We start from the raw sequence: 20148 nt of genomic DNA on the forward strand, positions 1-20148 counted from the left end.
TTTTTTATTTTAAAAATACTAAATTCTAGATTTTAAAAGTATTTGTTCTATTGGGACCTATCTGGAACTAATTATTTTGCACTTTTGTTATCTTGTATCATTTAGATATTATCATAGTAATGTTCTTCAATAAACATCACAATACTGTGCAATAAATAACCATAAAACTTCTGTGATCATAATCAAATACATAACTTTTGCTCACAAGTTTTCAGGACTTCTGGACTGTTCGTATGGTCTTGGCTGGTCTTGCTTATACTGTATGATCAGCGTCAGGTCAGGTAGGCTGATTGTGATCAGCAGATTAGGTTCTGCTGATTGTGGCAGTTCTCTCCCATGCTCGCTGTCAGATAGTCTCTTAAGATAAATTCATGTCTCTCCGCATTTAATCACCCAAACACATATTTTTAATGTGCTGTGCAGAGCTCCCTAAAGTAGATTCATCTCCAGTGAAAAAAATCACCAGTGACTCTCCTACATAAAGGGTGGCCCTCACCTTCTAGTCTGAGACCTGGTGTGTATTATATCTTACCTGATACTAGATGTTAGGGACAGCATAATGAGTGAGACTGACAAGATCCTTGTTTAAGAGAGTTTATAATCCAGTGAGTAAGGGCAATAGCAAACAGGGAAATACTGATTTTAAATTGTACTCTAAAGAGAATAAACAGGCTATAGTGAAATAGAATAACGAAGATGTGATTTTATTAGGTAACTGATCAGGGAAGACATCTCTGAGGAAATGAGATCAATAAGAAGCCAAAGTGACTTCCCAGGTGACTCAGATGATAAAGAATCTGCCTGCTGGGTGGGAGACCCAGGTTCGATCCCAGGGTTTGGAGATCCCCTGGAGAAGGAAATGGCAATCCACTCAAATATTCTTGTCTGGAAAACCCTTTTGACAGAGGAGCCTGGCTTGCTACAGTCCATGGGCTCACAAAGAGTTGGACATGACTGAGCAACTAACACATACATAATAAGAACAATATACCTGGTTACATTTGACAAAAATCCAGTTCAAATGAAGTGCAATAGAGTTAAGTGTGTTTGCCCAGGGGATTTGAAGAAAGGAGGTGGGCTTAGGGAAAACTGGAACTATGGGTTTGAATGTCCTTAGGATATGGCTTTTCTCCTGGTCATCAGTTTCCGTTTCTGAGGGTTTTTTCTCTTCTCCTACAGTACTGCAAGTAGACTTAAAGTACAAGGACATGAACGGGCAATACTAAAGAAACTCTTTCTCCTCAACTTGAAAACTTCTCTGGAAGTTTAAAAACCCATCTTCCTGACTTAGATCTTATATCCACCTCTTAGGCCAACCATTGTGGCCAGGAGTGATTATAATAGCTCACATTCAGAAACATGTATAGACTTGGGATAGTAAAAAGGTTCCCTAAAAAAAAGCATAAAAGGTTGACAGTAACATGGAAACAGGAGAAATCTTACTGAGCCTGGGTCCCTCCCTCAAAATGTATATTCATAAAGCAGAATTCATGTCTAACACATATCAGTATGTCCAACAGTAGAGGACTTGATACTTTTCCAAATGGTAATTTTAGTAACTTTTGAGTATTAAAACATTCTTTTTTATGTACAAAAATATAAAACTTTAATTTCATATCTGTTTTCAAAGCTTCTCTTTCTTCCAGGTCTGGTCCAGGATTAAAAAATTAGTGAGGGAAAAGTTATATATATATGATTTTCTTGGGTTTTCTAGAAAGCCTCCATCTTCCTAATTATAAGCCCAGTAATTATCTTCATAGAAATTGTCTTTTGTTGGTTCTCTCTCCTTTATGAATCTAGAGTCATGTGATGAGCTAAAAGTGACAGAGCTAGTTTTATTCACTTACCAATTTCTATGACAATATTTCTAAAGTTTGAATTGTCAGTTTAAACTACACTAAAACAGAAAATCTCATATTCTGTCTCGTAATTACAGCAATTCTTCTATTTTAAAGTCAGAAGCAGGTGTGTAAAAATTCAAGGAATAAAAAACATTTATAGATCATTTTAATAAATACAAATAAACCTAAGTTTTTCAAGATTCTTTTAAATTTTGGATTACAAGAAATAGCTCCTCTAATGACAGAAAATTCATAATGAATTGTGCTTTTAAATAAATAGATCTTGACCCCAAGTACTTTATTATTTACTAAAGCATATAAATATTTCCATATGCCTGTTAACATAAATCTATTTTCAGATCCTTTTGAAGCATTCATCATCTTTTCTATTCGCCATGAGATCAGAAGGATTGATCTTCATAAAAGAGACTATAGTCTACTTGTTCCTGGATTGAGAAACACAATAGCGCTTGACTTCCACTTCAATCAAAGTTTACTTTATTGGACAGATGTTGTAGAAGACAGAATATACCGGGGCAAGCTTTCTGAAAGTGGAGGTACCTCCATTACAATTTTGACTTCATGGTGGGATTAATTTCTAACTGAAAATTTCAGAAAAAAATATGTTGTAATCAGAAGGAGGTTTGATTACTCTTTCATTTCTTATCTTCTCCCTCATCTGTGGAAATCCAGGGGTGTGAAGTATGTGTGACTATGTTGGAGTGGAGTGGAGGCCTATACTATTCACACCATTTTCAAATTGTGAGCATTTTGGTGCATATTCAATGGTGAAATTTATTTACAAGAGAAAAACGACTGTCTTCTAATTACCTTGTATAATTTTTGTGAGTTAAAATAGCTTTTGTTTTTTTTATGGTTTTCATCTTCTAGCATCATTCAAAGAAATAATAGATTATTACAAAGATTGTTAATATGAGCTAAATAAGTTTTCCCATAATTTGGCATCTCTTTTTCCAATCTAGGTTTTCCTAGGCAAGACCTTGAGATAAATATATGTCATAATTCTCTTGATTATCTTAGATCTGTATAACATTCCAAAGGCCAGGTATTTCTATCAAAATCTAAATTCCTCCTTAAATCACCATTACAATTTTGCAAAATGTAGTGTTCAAATATAATGTAATTATGATGTGTGAATCTGTGTCTTAGATTACAAAGTATCGATTTCAATTTCAAATGATGGGTTTAGATCCATTATTTTACATGGTTAACTGTTTAAAAAAATGCACTATTAACATGTCTAACAAAAGCACTGGCAATGTCATAAATTATAAAGTGTTAATTCCAAAAGAAATGAAGGACATAAATAAAAATAGTTCTGGGTATTACCCAATTGTTTATTTTTATTTAAACCACACTACAGTCTTCTTCCTTTATTTTCAAACATGTTGTATTCTACAAGTCAAAATACAATTCAGAAATGTTATATTGGCTCAGAAATCTGTTGGGGGGGTTATAATTTGAGGATTATTTTTAAGCCTAAATGCCATAACATCGATCTTTCCAGTCATGCTCTAAAAGAGTAGCTGCTGACTGGCTAGATGCAGATTGCCTCAGGTGAACTTTTTATTCTTCCCTGAAGATCAATGGTTGAATTACATCACACTGATTTTAACCAGCAAGTCATTTTCATTTCCAAAATTCCTTGTTCTGCCTAAAAAATCAGAAAAAATGACATAACTTTTTTGCAACCTAAACATTGTTATTAGCCTCAGAGTTGTTTAAAAATTCTGTTATGCTGTCACCAAAAGGATTTAAGAGATTAAAAATCTCTGCTGGGAAACATCATTAATTCTAAATTTGGGGCCATCTTAATGTCTCTCTGTGTCAGGTAACACTTTTACACTATACCACTCAAAGTTAATATAATGTTAAATACTTCATACTGCTGAGAAGGACCCCTTTTCCTTAGTGCTTAATGGGTCACTTGAATGGATGCAAGTGTTGGTTTCTCTCTTTTTGTAGGTGTCAGTGCTATTGAAGTGGTTGTGGAACATGGCCTGGCTACCCCAGAAGGATTGACTGTTGACTGGATAGCAGGCAATATATACTGGATAGACAGCAATCTGGACCAAATTGAAGTGGCCAAACTAGATGGTTCCTTAAGAACTACACTCATTGCAGGAGCTATGGAACACCCCAGGGCCATCGCTTTGGACCCAAGATTTGGGTAAAGAAGTTTGCCTTTCATAGATTCACTTTGGCATAAATAATTACTTTCAAAATTAATATTGGATTCTATTTTCTCATAAATTAGAAGTCAAAGTGCTTATTTTGTGCATGTAAATATGTGTGTGTATATACTTGTGGATGGTTGTATATATAGATGCATGTTTATATTTACATCTACAATTATGCACGTGTGCTCAGTCACTCAGTCACACTGAACTATTTGTGACCCTATGCACTGTAGCCAGCCAGGTTCCTCTGTATATGGGATTTTCCAGGCCACAGTACTTGAGTGGGTTGCCATTTCCTTCTCTAGGGGATCTCTCTGACCCAGGGATCAAACCTTGGTCTTCTGCATTGCAAACAGATTCTTTTACGATCTGAGCCACCAGGGAAGCCCATGTATATATCAACCAATTTTAGATTATCACCATGAATTTGATATAAAATTGCTTACACAGGTACTTTTAAAGGAGAGAACTTTTCTTTTTTTCCTAAATATGGTCATCAGGCCCTTTTGTAATATATTGTAACTCTATTTTGAAGCAGTAATTTAATGAATTCATTTTTGACCTGCCAAAGAGATGCTGTAATTTTCTCTAATGGTTGCAAACCACAGGACTAGTCTTCAGTCCAAACAGTCACAAGTGTTAACCACCTCACCCTTTATCCGTATTTGTATGTACCTGGAGATAGTTTGAAAGAGAATTAGATTAAACTTGAAGGAATCCAATGGTGAGATGCTGGCTATAGGGACATTTAAGACAAAATGCATTTTTCTGGAAGACAAAGTCAAAAGTATAATCCAGATTATTGCCTCAGTTTCCCTTCAGTCCTTTGTGAAAGACAAGAAGAGAGACAGTGGATTTGGGGCCAGAAAATAAGGGTCCAGCACTGCTCAGTCACTTATCCTCTGGGGAACCTACTCAAGTGTATTATCTTCCTTTAGATTTCCATATTCTCTTTTGAACATCAGGAACAATAATGTCTCTTAATTAGATTGTTTTTGAGGAGATAGAATGTGAAATATAATGTATAACTCATCTATATTGGGATATTTTATTATTGCTGTTGATTGTTTATTTTATATCCAAAATTATCATCAAGTCTAAAGGATGATAGAAAGGAAAATTTTTTTGGCTCTGTACTTTTAAGTAATACACAGCCTAGGAAGGACCAAGAAGGATGGAGGTCAGAAAGGAGAATCAGTCAGGAGGGATTTGAATGAGATGCAGAAAAGAAAAGGGAACCTGTGTTTAAGTCAGCTTCCCGGTCCACACACTGTTCTTTGTGCACTGTTTTATGTGTAACCCAGAAATCAAGAGCTTGGGAATTTTGTTTGTTCTCCTTTTCCTCAATTCAGATATAGACATTAAAGGGGCAAGGTAGCTTGTGTAGAGCAAGGTTGCTAGTTTCAAACTGGCAACTGTCATTGTTTTGTTTGTTTTACCTTCCATGGTGTTTTGCATTTATTTGACTTTTGCCAAAATTTAAAATTTTGAAAGATTTGGAATCCAATTCTAGATTTCTGGCTTCTTTTGAAAATGTAGGGAGATCTGTCAATAGCCAACAGAGCAGTAGCAAACCTTTTAGGCTAAAGGTGTGTCCTCCAGTTTATACAGTTTATGCTTTGCCCATTTCACCCATTAACTCCTGTGATAACAGTTAACTATAAAGAGATCAGGCGTGTTTTATGAGAAATTTCCTTCTCAAACAGACTCTTCCTGAGGGTGCAAGTAGATGGCCCACTTTGACATTTTACTTCCCACAGGGGTTGCCATCAACAGAGGTTTTTACCCTCAATGTAATAGCTACTGGTGTGGAATTTTTCACAACTTAGACATACCTATTTGGTAACTGCAGCTTATCTGCATGAGAAACTTTCTGTATAAGGGAAAGCAATATTTTGGAGAAAGTGATAATTTTAGTAAGTGTACCATTATGTTAGGAGAACTCTGACTGCTTCCCAAAATACAAAGGGCACACACAGAGAAGAAAACAAACACATAAAACAGGTGTATAAAATTTTTGAAAATAGCCTGATCAAACAAAGCATTAGATCTGGGAATTGAAGCTTCATTTTCTATAGCTTTGAATTGACAATGCTTAGAATAAACTTATTTATCTCAGTTTGTTTGGGGAATAGCCAACCTGAGAGAAGAAAAAGAAAACAGAAATGCAAAACAAACACAATCCACAAATACTATTTATATGAAAATATTAAGCACTATTTCAATGATGTAAGGGGATTTCCAGAAGTAAAACAGTTTCTAAGAGTTGAAAATTAGGACAGAAAGCTAGCCTCCAGGGAGGGAAAACCTGATAATGCTTCTGAGAAAAGTTGATGTCTTCCCTTGCTAATTGCTACTACAAACTTGTGAGGCTAATTAAGATAATTATAGTGGTAATAATTTTATTTAACAGGTGAAGAAATAATGCTTGGAAAATTGTTTCTGGTGTGAATGACCAAAGTTCAAATGACAGTACCAATTCACTTAACTCTCTGAATAAATGAAAAGTTTATAGGTTTATCATAATAGAATTTTTATTATTTAAAATTACTTTATAAAAGATTGACATGGATAAAATATGAGGTTCATGTAAACACCTTTAGAGCTTAGTTGTAAATTTAAATTTAAAATGTAGCAATTAATTTTAAAAATATAATGCAAATATTAAAATGCTTTCAAATTTATTGTATATTTTGGTAGAAAGTTCATAGACACTTGTAAACGCTGGGCTTTTCATAAACTTGCTGCTGCTGCTGCTACTGTGTTGCTTCAGTCATGTCCAACTCTGTGCGACCCCATAGACGGAGAGCATAGTAAAAGTAACTATTCCCTATTCTTCAAATTATTCATGAAATATGTAAGGAGACTGAGAATCAAAGTTATAGGATCTCCAAAGACATTTATATTCTTTTGGAAAATTTTTATTTGAAGATAAAGACACTGGATAATTTTTTGAGAAATATAGTATAATTTGTATAATTGTATAGTATAATTGTATAATTACTGTTGCCTTTCCTACTAAATTGTAAGCTTTTTGACGGCAGTTACTTCCAAATCTATGAAATTTTTCTCTGCCCTTTCGTATCAGTGTTCTCAATAAGTACTTGTTAAGTAAAGTAATGAATATGAGTAGACCTTCTGTTTACATGAAACTTATAGGAATTCAGTAACCTCAGATATGCAGATGACACCACCCTTATGGCAGAAAGTGAAGAGGAACTAAAAAGCCTCTTGATGAACGTGAAAGTGGAGAGTGAAAAAGTTGGCTTAAAGCTCAACATTCAGAAAACGAAGATCATGGCATCCGGTCTCACCACTTCATGGGAAATAGATGGGGAAACAGTGGAAACAGTGTCAGACTTTATTTTCATGGGCTCCAAAATCACTACAGATGGTGACTGCAGCCATGAAATTAAAAGACGCTTACTCCTTGGAAGGAAAGTTATGAGCAACCTAGATAGCATATTCAAAAGCAGAGACATTACTTTGCCAACAAAGGTCCGTCTAGTCAAGGCCATGGTTTTTCCTGTGGTCATGGATAGATGTGAGAGTTGGACTGTGAAGAAGGCTGAGCGCCGAAGAATTGATGCTTTTGAACTGTGGTGTTGGAGAAGACTCTTGAGAGTCCCTTGGACTGCAAGGAGATCCAACCAGTCCATTTTGAAGGAGATCAGCCCTGGGATTTCTTTGGAAGGAATGATGCTAAAGCTGAAACTCCAGTACTTTGGCCACGTCATGCGAAGAATTGACTCATTGGAAAAGACTCTGATGCTGGGAGGGATTGGGGGCAGGAGGAGAAGGGGACAACAGAGGATGAGATGGCTGGATGGCATCACTGACTCGATGGATGTGAGTCTGGGTGAATCTGGGAGTTGGTGATGGACAGGGAGGCCTGGTGTGCTGCGATTCATGGGGTCGCAAAAAGTCGGACACGACTGAGCGACTGATCTGATCTGATCTATAGGAATTCAAGATACACCTTAAAGAAACAGCTAATGTATCTTTATAGCTAGTGGGCAACAGCTGTAAAGCCCAATAGCTATTACTGGCAATAGCTTTGCCAGTAAAATACAGCTAATGGGCACCACTATTATATTCTTGGACAATGGTGAATGAAAGAAAATGTTTGCAACCAGCCACTTTGCTCCCTGAGCCCAACTAGGAAAAAAAGCAGGTTATATACCATTAGCCACATGTTTACATCACACGAACTTCCTAAAAGAACCAAGGTCTTTGTGACTTTTTTTTTTTAACAACTGCCAACAAAGACATGTTTTTAATTGACTACTTTGGTTTCCTAACATGGAATCCACAGGCCTTCTTCTGATGTTTTAAGATATATTTGCAAAAAAAAAAAAAAAAAAAAGATATATTTGCTACCATGTCACATTTCTGCAGTATTCTAGGTTTTGACCCAGTGTCCCAGGTGACAAGTTATTCCAAGATGCTAAAGTAGGGATCTTAGGGAGGAGCCATTTCTCTTTCTATCCATTTTAAAGGAATACACTTATTGCTAAGGTGACTTGGAACAGTACATGAATCTCCTGTAAACATCAAGCTTATTGTTAGAGAGTAACAAGCACCAAGGAGTTCAGAATCTTACAGGGCATTCACTTCAGTTCTCGAACTTTCATTGCCTTTATGCTCCTTCAGATGCACAGTGTCTTCCTGATGCACTGCTGGTATTTAGTTTTCATGTGTTATAATAACTGGACTCTGCTGTAACAATTGCAGTTAGTGAAAGCAGACATATCATTATGAAGATTAGTAAGGCATCTAAATAAAATTTTAACTTAATCTGGGAGCATTTCTAAATGAAACTAATAAAAACATTGTTGGTTTTAGACGACCTAAAGATTATAGATAAGCAAGCTCTCTTTTTGCCACAATCCTTTATTTTTACCTTTTGCATCTTGACCTGAAGATGATAATAGCCCTTTTGTACCTGTAATGGTACAAGTGTTCATGGTCCATTGACCCAGTTTAATCCTGATACACACTAACCTGTGAGTCCAGGAGCTGTAGATCAGTGGACTGTAGTCTCTTTTTTAAAAGCAATCATGGTTGAACGTTTTCATACATCTTATAAGAAGGGCTATTCAGTCTTTGTATGCTTGAAGAAATAATGTAGTCATTGTAATGCTAATACATTTTAAATATAAAAAGAAAGTAATAAGAGAAAAACAATTTTTTAAAATACCACATAGTAAAGTGTACAAAAGAGTGCCTAGAACTTTATAAAACAATGATCCTTAAAATCAAGTTTTAAGATTGATTGTAAACTGACTTATGCAAGGTTAAGAACATTTTTAGAGGTGCTAATTCTAGGATATGTTACTATACAAGGTGTTGAAAATCTCCCACCTAAGTTAATGAAAAATTAGAACTATAGTGACCACTGCAGAAGAAATAGCTTAGCCCTGCTATATTTAATGAAGAAATGAAGGGACCACTTATTTTATAATTCCTAAAAGAGTCACAGGCCATATATTTTGGTCCACTGCAAATATACACTTGAAAGTCTTCAGTGCCTATTTCTAGGGAACCTACGTATAGAGAATGCAGAATTGCAGGGCTACTTATTTGCACATTTTAATTGATGCAACACCATAAGATAGAAAGCTAAAAGAGAGATATCAATTTTCTATTTGTTAAACAAGCAAAAGACAATGCTTCAGAAGCCTTTGGGTCATCAGTCTAGTTGCCTGAAGAATCCCAGGGGCAGCGGAGCCTGGTGGGCTGCCATCCATGGGGTCACACAGAGTCAGACACGACTGAAGCAACTTAGCAGCAGCAGCAGCATCAGTCTAGAGTTTGGAGTACAGCGTTGTCTAGATCTGTGCTGTGCTTAGTTACCTAGTCTTGTCCTACTCTTTGTGACCCTCTGGACTGTAGCTTACCAGGCTCCTCTGTCCATGGAATTCTCCAGGCAAGAATACTGCAATCGGTTGCCATGCCCTCCTCCAGGGGATCTTCCCAACCCAGGGATTGAATCCCGGTCTCCCACATTGTGGTCTATCTACCTGTGACTCTCAAATTCACTATGTTTGTTTTCAGGGATTATTTTTCCTAATCTTCTTCAGATTTGCATATCTCTACTTTACCTTGTTTTTCAAGATATCATAATGAATTTGATTAATGCTGTGCTGATCTTGTTTCTATTTTAAATTGTATTTTCTTAATGATAACTTTAAAGGGAAGCTGACAAATAACAACCTGGTGGCCATGAAAAGATGTGTACATCCAAAATTAAATTTGAAGTGAGACACATAATTCATTTTATATTTACTGTTTTCAAGAAGGATATTCCTCTACTTAACCATATAGCTTACCAGCTTTATAATAATTAATCTTTGTTTTATTTAGTATTTATTTATTTTTTTTAATTTTATTTTATTTTTAAACTTTACATAACTGTATTAGTTTTGCCAAATATCAAAATGAATCCGCCACAGGTATACATGTGTTCCCCATCCTGAACCCTCCTCCCTCCTCCCTCCCCATTCCATCCTCTGGGTCGTCCCAGTGCACCAGCCCCAAGCATCCAGTATCGTGCATCGAACCTGGACTGGCAACTCATTTCATACATGATATTTTACAAAGGCAACAAATTATAAATGAAATAGCTTATAAGTAATACATATGTTAGACTTCCCTGGTGGCTCAGATAATAAAGAATCTGCCTGCAATGCAAAAGACCCAGGTTTATTCCCTGGGTCTAGAAGATCCCTTGGAGAAAATTATGGCAACCTACTCCAGTATTCTTGCCTGGAGAATTCCATGGACAGAGGAGCCTGGTCGGATACAATCCATGGGGTCCAAAGAATTGGACACAACTGAGTGACTAACACACACACAATATATATATATGTTATTGATATTTCCAGATAATTAGTATTTTCTCATGTAAACAATCCTATCTTTAAACAATAGTCTTTTCAAAAAAAAATATTCCCCAAAACAAGATTTTATAAATTATCCCTGATACTTTTAAAAAAATTTTTCTATTAATTTAATTTTGTATTTGTTACACTTTTGAATACTTATACAGAAATTTTCAAATATACGAAGTAGAAAGAATGGTAAAATAAGTTCCCTAGTATTTATCACCCAGCTTCAACAATGATATTGCCTTCTAATGTTATAATGTTCATCTTTATCCTTCCCTAACAACTTACTTATCAGATATTTGGTGATTAGACAATTAATAATTTAGGTATTATTTTTGTGGGTACGTTCCCATCCCTAGAGCTGTAGAAAGCTGTCCATTAAACAAACACAAATTTAATATAAATAATTTTTTGAGAAATTTTGTGTGAGATAAACCTATTCCTGTGACCTACTTCTTTAAGTTTTTTCATGGCTTTAACTCATGCTTACTTTATAAAACTAATCTACCTTCACATACATGATATTGTAACATTTAAACATTAATATTAGTATTAATCCCCGACCTCTCTTTCTGTGTGTGTGTATGTTCCCATTTGTTTAATAGTTTTAAATGACTTTGAAATTTTGCTTTTAAAAAATGTTCTGTGTGTAAATGTATGCGGATGCTTGTGCAAACACAAAAGTTTTCTGTGTGCTAGGCATTCTGTGTGCTAAAATGTTTACATCTATTACCTCATCAAATATTCCTTCAGTGGTACTGTTAAAATTTTTATGTACAGATGAGCAAATGGAGTCTGAGTTAAGTATGCTCTGATTAGTGACATATTCTAACCTTCGTTCCAAGCTTGTCTGACACAAAACATATACATTGCCATTATTCAACATTGATGCAATTATTTAATAACATTTTTGGAATGTCTGGTGCTTAGGTTGTAAGGGAACCTGCAGTCTCTTCAAGAAGATAGGTTCATTTCCTATCCTGCCCACCATGTGCTTTTAACATACATACCAAATAAATTTATTATATGATATTTTGTGTTGTCATCTAATCCTTTCATATTTGTAATTTCTATATCCTATAAGAGACTATGTACCTCTCAGATATTGAAATCATAATGAATACTTAGTTTACATCACTGCACATTTCTTTAAATAGATATAATACATTTTTTAACAGAGAAGAAATCTTGAACTGCATTTTGAAATTTTGTTCCAAAGGATTGTTTCCATTTTCCCAATCCATATACCTAAGGATTATATAGCAAAACTGTCAGTCAGTTCATTTGCTTAGTTGTGTCTGACTCGTTGTGATCCCGTGGACTGCAGCACTCCAGGCTTCCCTGTCTATCACCACCTCACGAAGCTTACTCAAACTCATGTCCATCAAGTCAGTGATGCCATCCAACCATCTCATCCTCTGTTGTCCCCTTCTCCTCCCACCTTCAATCTTTCCCAGCATCAGGGTCTTTTCAAACGAGTCAGTTCTTCGCCTCGAGTGGCCAAAGTATTGGAATTTCAACTTCAGCATCAGTCCTTACAATGAATATTCAGGACTGATTTCCTTTAGGATTGGTTGGATCTCCTTGCAGGCCACACTATATACAACTATAATGAAGCCAAGTTTATTTTTGCCAGTAACTTTACCATTTCTGATCAAAAGGTTGTCAGAACTGATGATAGGAAAATATATTGAACTGTCACTGTCTCTCCAGTTCTGTGCGTTCTTTCCTCCCAAATCTCCATGCTACTCATTTGCGTTGTTTCTACTACTAAGGTATAGAGAAGGTATAAAGAAGGCAACTACTATTTTTTGATTACCAGCCATGTTCCTACTTCCATACCAAATGCTTTCCCTTTGTTATTTAGTGTCAATGACATTAAAACATTAGATGTTAAAAACATAAAGACAGCAGTTAAACTATCCATTTTCCCAACTTCATCTGCCACTTGCTAGCCATGTAACCAGGTCAAGGAATTCAACTTTTCTAAGCTTGTTTTCTCATCTATAAACATGGATAACTTTAGCCATGGCTTCATAAAGAATTAAATGAGATAATCTGCATAAAGTTCTGAAAATAAGTATTTAGTGTATAGTAAGCACTCAAAAAGAAATCATTAGCTAGTTGTAATGATTGCAGAATTGTTGTGTAACTGTTATATATATACAACTGAATCATGCATGAGCAGTTTAGGCCACTATCAATTAAACATAAACTCTCCATTACCTAATAGCCTTAGAAATCAAATGCACAACATAAAACATTTGATGCCTATTGTGTGGAACTGTTCATATACTGTGAATTTGTAGAGTTACAAAGAGTATTTAGAAAAAAAAAGAAGTATTATAAAAATGCATGTATGTGTAAATCAAAGTATATGATGCCCTACTGTTTTCCCTCTGCATCCTCTATCATATGATCTGTTCCATTCATGTGAATCTAAATGTCATCTCCAGGCAGAATACTTTCAAATGCATGTCTACAGTTCTGATGCCTTCTCTGAATTTCACCCTGACATACCACACAGCTTCCTGGAAATCTCCTTTTTATGTCTTAAAATCTCAAGGTGAAAAAATTGAAAACTGTATTTTTGATTGCTCTCCACACCCATCCATACTCAATCCCAGGTCTTAAAATGCATTTCTCTTGCATTTTTTTTTTCCTTTTCACTTAATGGATCCCTTGTACACCCTCTGCCTGTCCTTACCCTTGAGTTTGCCAAGACAAGAAACACGGCCACCTGTAATTCTGTTCTCTACTTCATTCCCTACATCCAATACTCATTTAGTCCTGGAAGTCAGTTCTACCTCTTGGAATAAGTGCTTCCCTTGTAGATCAGTTGGTAAAGAATCTGCCTATACTGCAGGAGACCTGGGTTCAATCCCTGGGTCAGGAAGATCCCCTGGAGAAGGAACCGGCAACTCACTCCAGTATTCTTGCCTGGAGAATCCCATGGACAGAGGAGCCTGGTAAACTATAGTCCATGAGGCCGCAAGAGTTGGACACGACTTAGCAAATAACTACTACAAACTACTTGAAATAAAATATTCCTTGAACCCATTCACTTCTCTTCACTGATACCACCATATTTGCCTGGGGTTCAGGATGGGGAACACATGTATACCTGTGGCGGATTCATTTTGATATTTGGCAAAACTAATACAATTATGTAAAGTTTAAAAATAAAATAAAATTTAAAAAAAAATAAAAAAAATAAAATAACTATCTGATGTACCCGTTCTCCAGACTCAGCATAATGAATTTGTATATATGATGCCATATGTCTTTCCTGCTTAAATATGAGATAAGGCAAAACCCAAATGATTGCCATATCTAAAAAGATCCATTATATCACCCTCTTCAATTTCATCTATTTCCCCTTTATCCTCACTGCCATATTTCTAATACAGTAGCCTCATTTCTGTTCCTCAGTCACCCACTTTCTTTCCCTCATTAAGACTTTTGTTTCTACCATTTATTCTTCTTGTCATGCTCTGCTCATCTCTCAGATTCAGTCTAAATATTACCTTCTCAAACTGCTTTTTTCCCCGCTGATTATCTTCTCAAAGTATTTTACTTATCTACTACTCACTCTCATAACAAAATTATTCTTGAATATATTTCAGAAGCTGTAGTTACATATTCAAGCATTTGTTTAGTCTGTCTCCTGCTCTGGACTCTCAGCCCCATGAGACTAGATAATGCATCTGTTTCACTTGTGATTGTTTATCTAGCCAGTGCCCAGCATAGTCATAGAAATTAAATAAAATTTTTTTTGAAATGAATGACTGAAACAATAATATCATCAATAGCATCATTTCTTTTTCTTCAGAATTCTTTTCTGGACAGATTGGGATGCCAATTTTCCTCGCATTGAATCTGCCTCCATGAGTGGTGCTGGAAGGAAAACCATTTACAAAGACATGAAAACTGGGGCTTGGCCTAATGGACTCACTGTGGACCACTTTGAAAAAAGGATAGTTTGGACAGATGCCAGGTTTAATTTTTTTTTTCCTTTCTTTTCTATAACCTTCATCAGATAATACTTACAAAATTAAAATGTGTATTTCTGTGCATGTATCATGTATACACACATTGAAATTGGTGGTGAATTTTGTTTGCTTTGGTTATGATAGCTTTTTTTTGGAAATCTTTCTGCAAATCAGATACAGGATCATAAAAATATTTGTACACAACTCTTTTGCCATTTAAGTAGTATGAGCACATCACTGGACTATTTGAATGTGGTTTTATATACTGCTGATGCATTTACTTTTCTGTAGGTCAGATGCCATTTATTCAGCCCTCTATGATGGAACAAGCATGATAGAAATTATCCGAGGTCATGAATACCTTTCTCATCCCTTTGCTGTGTCTCTATATGGGAGTGATGTTTACTGGACGGATTGGAGGACCAACACACTGTCAAAAGCCAATAAGTGGACAGGGCAGAATGTCAGCGTGATTCAGAAAACCAGTGCACAGCCGTTTGACCTTCAGATCTACCATCCCAGCCGTCAGCCCCAGGGTAAGTGCTTCTTGTGAATTAGTGACCAGAATTTATTTTCACTGTAGTCATATAATAATCAAACTGTAAAATAATTTTTGTAAGCTAACACTGTTTAATATTTTCTATATCATATGATGGAAGTAGTACCAGCCTTTATTTTAAATAGCTCAGGATATTTTTGCTTTTCCTTTTTATTTATTTTACATAGAAATAGAGACATCTTAGAAATTAAGGGGTTTTATGCAGTTGTTGCAATCATATCATTTTCTTAGCCTTCTTTTGTTGAAATTTAGGTACATTACTGTTTTAAGAGGACTTCCCAGGTGGCTCAGTGGTAAAGAATCTGCCTACAAATCAGGAGATAAAGGAGACATGGGTTGAAGCCCTGGTTTGGGAAGATCCTCTGGAGGAGGAAATGGCCATCCTCTCCAGTATTTTTGCCTGGAAAATCCCATGGGCAGAATAACCTGGTGGGCTACAGTCCATGGGGTCACACAAAGTTGGACACTACTGAGCACAAGCATGAATATTACATTATACTCACACTCCTCACATCCTCTGTATCCATTCCTCCATTAATGGACACTTAGGTTATTTCCATCTCTTGGCTATTGTAAATAATGCTGAATGAACACAGCAGTGCATACACACACACACACACACACACACACATATGTGTGTGTGTGTATATATATATCTTTTCAAATTTATCTTTTTCCTTTTCCTCAGATAAACACCCAGAATTGGAATTTCTGATTCATATGGTAGTTCTATTTTTAATTTTTGAAGAACTTCCAAACTATTTTCCTTAGTGACTGTGTCAATTTACATAACCACCAATAGTGCACAAGGATTCCCTTTTGTCCACATCCTCAGCAACACCATATATGTGATGGTATCTCATTGTGGCTTTGATTTGCATTTCCTTGATGATTAGTGACATTGAACACATTTTCATATGCCTGTTGGCCATCTGTATCTCTTTCTTAGAAAGAGAAACATCTATTCAGAGCCTCTGCCTATTTTTCAGTCAGATTGTCTGTTTGACATTGAGTCCTATGAGTTCTTTGTACATTTTGGATGTTAACTTTTTATCTGATAAATATGATTTGCAAATATCTTCTCCTGTTTGGTAGTTTGCTTCTTTATTTTATTGATGGTTTCCTTCACTGGGCAGAAGCTGTTTAGTTTGGTATAGTCCCATTTTCTGTTTTTGCTGCTTTTGTTTTTGGTGGCAAATCCAAATATTTCTAAGTATAGAAATGACATAAGATTTATGTATTAGCCATGCAGTTATGATACTAAACTGAAGATGATATTGAAGAGGGAAGATATTGGAGATAAAACAGGTGATTTAGATTATAACATCTCCTGCGTCAAAAAAAGTAAAGCAAGAAAGTATAACGTAGGGAGGATACAAGGTAACGGTTTTATTGTGATAGCAACCATAGTACTGAGGACAAAAATTTGAATATAAAATACTGGAAGATTCAGAACTAGAAATTTATATACATTGTGCTATTTGGAGAAGGCAATGGCACCCCACTCCAGTACTCTTGCCTAGAAAATCCCATGGACGGAGGAGCCTGGTGGGCTGCAGTCCATGAGGTCGCTGAGAGTTGGACATGACTGAGCGACTTCATTTTGACTTTTCACTTTCATGCATTGGAGAAGGAAATGGCAACCCACTCCAGTATTCTTGCCTGGAGAATCCCAGGGACTGGGGAGCCTGGTGGGCTGCCGTCTCTGGGGTCGCACAGAGTCGGACACGACTGAAGCGACTTAGCAGCAGCAGCAACATAGCTTCACACTGGTTAGAATAAACACATTGTATCCCCATATGCTCTGAAGATATATATTCACCCTACTCCATTAAGTGGACTGATAACTGCGGACTTTAACCGAAATTGTCCATTGGTCTGGTCTATTTTGGAAATTTATACCATGTAGTTGATACCTATGGCCATTTACCAAATAAATGCATCAGAGAATATTGTTTCCTTAGCAAAGAGAGAAGTTACATAAATAAACACATTTGCTATTTTTTTAATGAGTTAAGAACATCAAAATTGTAGGTTTCCCTTTATGATAAAATAGATAATTTACATTCAAGAAGCCATCTAGTCCAAATATATTTTTATCAGTAAAACACAGGTTTTAATTGAATAAGTTTTGAATGTATTAAAAAAAACACAACAACATCATAAAGGTTTTATGATAGACCTTTCTTGAGCCATATATTAGTTTGTGTTTGGATAATAAGATATGGGCATGCATGATTAAGCATTAGTAAAAACATTTTCATCATCATGACTTTGTAATGATAAGAAAGGTATGCATTTATATCATGTTTGATTTAGTGCTTTCCAGATATTGCTCTCAATCTACACCAAAATTTGCAGGAAAAAAAAAACTTTTCCTGAGAGGTTCTCACTTCAAAGCCACATACCAATTATAAATCTGCACATAATTCATATTTTATCTCCACATTCTTAATTAACACCATAAAGAACTACCTTAGCATTTAGAATATGTATAGTTATTTAATATTTTCCTAATTCCGTTTTAGTTGCCCACCTAGATAATAAAATATTTGAGTAAAGAAGTGTCATTTATTTATTTGTGTTAACTACAGAGTATAGGTAAGCCGTTTATGAGAACCGTATTAATAATGATAACAATAATATCACCTAATATTAATTCTCATTGTAATTCCATGAGGATGGTGGTTGGTAACCCAGTGTTACAGATAAGGATCCTAAAGGAGAGAAATGCTAAGTGATTTGCTCAAGGTCTAATAGCCACATGATAATTGCCTCATTATCTTACCCCAGGGAGAGTGACCCCAGAGCTCTTGCCTGAACCACTATGCTCTCCAGGCAGAAGACATTGAATTTTTATTGGGATTCTCCTTGGAATCGTTCTATCAAATCTCCAGATGGCAGTAGAGAGTAAAGTTTTACTGACACATTCCCATGCTTCCCTGATAGCTCAGTTGGTAAAGAACCTGCCTGCAGTGCAGGAGACCCTAGTCTGATTCCTGTGTCAGGAAGATTCACTGGAGAAGGGATAGGCTACCCACTCCAGTATTCTTGGGCTTCCTTTGTGGCTCAGCTGGCAAAGATCGTCCTGGAATGCTGGAGATCTGGGTTCAATCCCTGGGTTGGGAAGATCCCCTGTAGAAATGAAAGGTTACCCACTTCAGTACTCTGGCCTGGAGAATTCCATGGACCATATAGTCCATGAGGTCGCAAAGAGGCAGACACGACTGAGTGACTTTCACTTCACATGGGACAAACCAATTTTTAACTTCTTGTAGTTTATAGTCTAGAAAGAAAACAAGCTAAATTAATAACTGGGGTCAATTAAATGATTATTATTGTGGTTGTACTTTTGAAACTAAAATTATAGTAAAAGGTAGAATGGAGTGGCCCTAAAAAAGTCCTTGGGCTTAGTTTAATACAATTTCTTCCTTTGTCACTCACTGACCTTGTTACCTAAGGCAGATTAATTAACTTCTGGGTTCTTATTTCTTCATTTGTGGGCTGGAGCAGCTAGAAGTAAGGGGGGAATGCATGGTATACAACATTGGGTTGGAATCAAACCATAATGGGACTTAAAAGTTCCCCTTACAAAGAAATTTCAATTTTCATCCTTAAGAATAACTGGACAAGTGTTCAAGTGATGACAAACCTAAATGTGCATCAAATTTACTGGAGGGGTCATTAAATCACAAATTTCTGGCTTTTATCCAAGATATTCTGGTAAATAAGTCTATGGTATGACCTGAGATGTTTCATTTTTAACAAATTCCCATGGAATGCTGATGCTGCCTTAAGAACCACTGCCCTGAAGAAATGAGAAAAACATTGAAACTATTTGGTCAATGGAGGGAAAATAGCAAAAGTACATGTTGAAACTTGGCTTCATCTATATAAGGGGTAGACTAGAGAGACACAACTGTAGGTAGGAGACGAGTAGGATGTAGAGCGTAGCTTCTTCAGTAGATCAGGAGATGACTGATACCAGGACAGAGAGAATGGTGGAATTGAGATATGTGCGTGTGTGCTAAGGTTGCCTTCAGTCATGTCCATCTCTATACAACCCTATGGGCTGTAGCTTTCCAGGCTCCTCTGTCCGTGGGGTTCTCCAGGCAAGAATATTGGAATGGGTGGAATACCCTTCTCCAGGGAATCTTCTCAACTCAGGGATGGAACCCATGTCTCTCACATTTCGTGCCTTGGTTCCTTACAGCTAGCAACACCTGGGAAGCCTGGAGTTGCCATATATTTAGAGGTAAAGTCGGTTTAAAGAAAAAAAAGAAGTGATACAGATTTGTCGAGTAGGGGAGTTTGGCAAGAAAAGGAAAATTTGAGATGTCTTTAGTTTTCTAGTTTCTATAATTGGCTTCACCATCAACATGTGACACAAAGGCCCCATAAGGGAGGGGTCAGCAGAGTTTTTTTCTATGGAAGGCCATATAGTAAGTGTTTGAGGGGCTGCAGGGTATATGGTCTTTGCTGAACTACTTTGTTCTGCTGAGATAGTGAAACAGCAGTCAAATGAAAAGTGAATGCCCATCACTATGTTTCAATTACATTTTATTTATGGACACTGAAATTGAAATTTCATTTAATTTTCATGTGTTATAAAATTTTATTCTTTTTTTTTTTTGGTGTTTTTCCTCCAATTTAAAAAAGTAACCC

At 36.1% G+C, this 20148-nt stretch overlaps 1 protein-coding gene across 1 annotated transcript in view; it reads left to right on the top strand.

Moving 5' to 3' along the window:
* LRP1B (LDL receptor related protein 1B) overlaps positions 1–20148 on the top strand; it is a 2209913-nt gene that overhangs the window by 1444509 nt on the left and 745256 nt on the right. The window contains exons 24-27 of the mRNA XM_025261770.3: positions 2201–2398; positions 3828–4032; positions 14765–14929; positions 15216–15460. Of these exons, the coding sequence (XP_025117555.3) occupies positions 2201–2398; positions 3828–4032; positions 14765–14929; positions 15216–15460 (813 nt within the window). The remainder of the gene's footprint in view (positions 1–2200; positions 2399–3827; positions 4033–14764; positions 14930–15215; positions 15461–20148) is intronic.

Source organism: Bubalus bubalis, chromosome 2, assembly GCF_019923935.1.
Source record: "Bubalus bubalis isolate 160015118507 breed Murrah chromosome 2, NDDB_SH_1, whole genome shotgun sequence".
Lineage (NCBI taxonomy): Eukaryota > Metazoa > Chordata > Mammalia > Artiodactyla > Bovidae > Bubalus > Bubalus bubalis.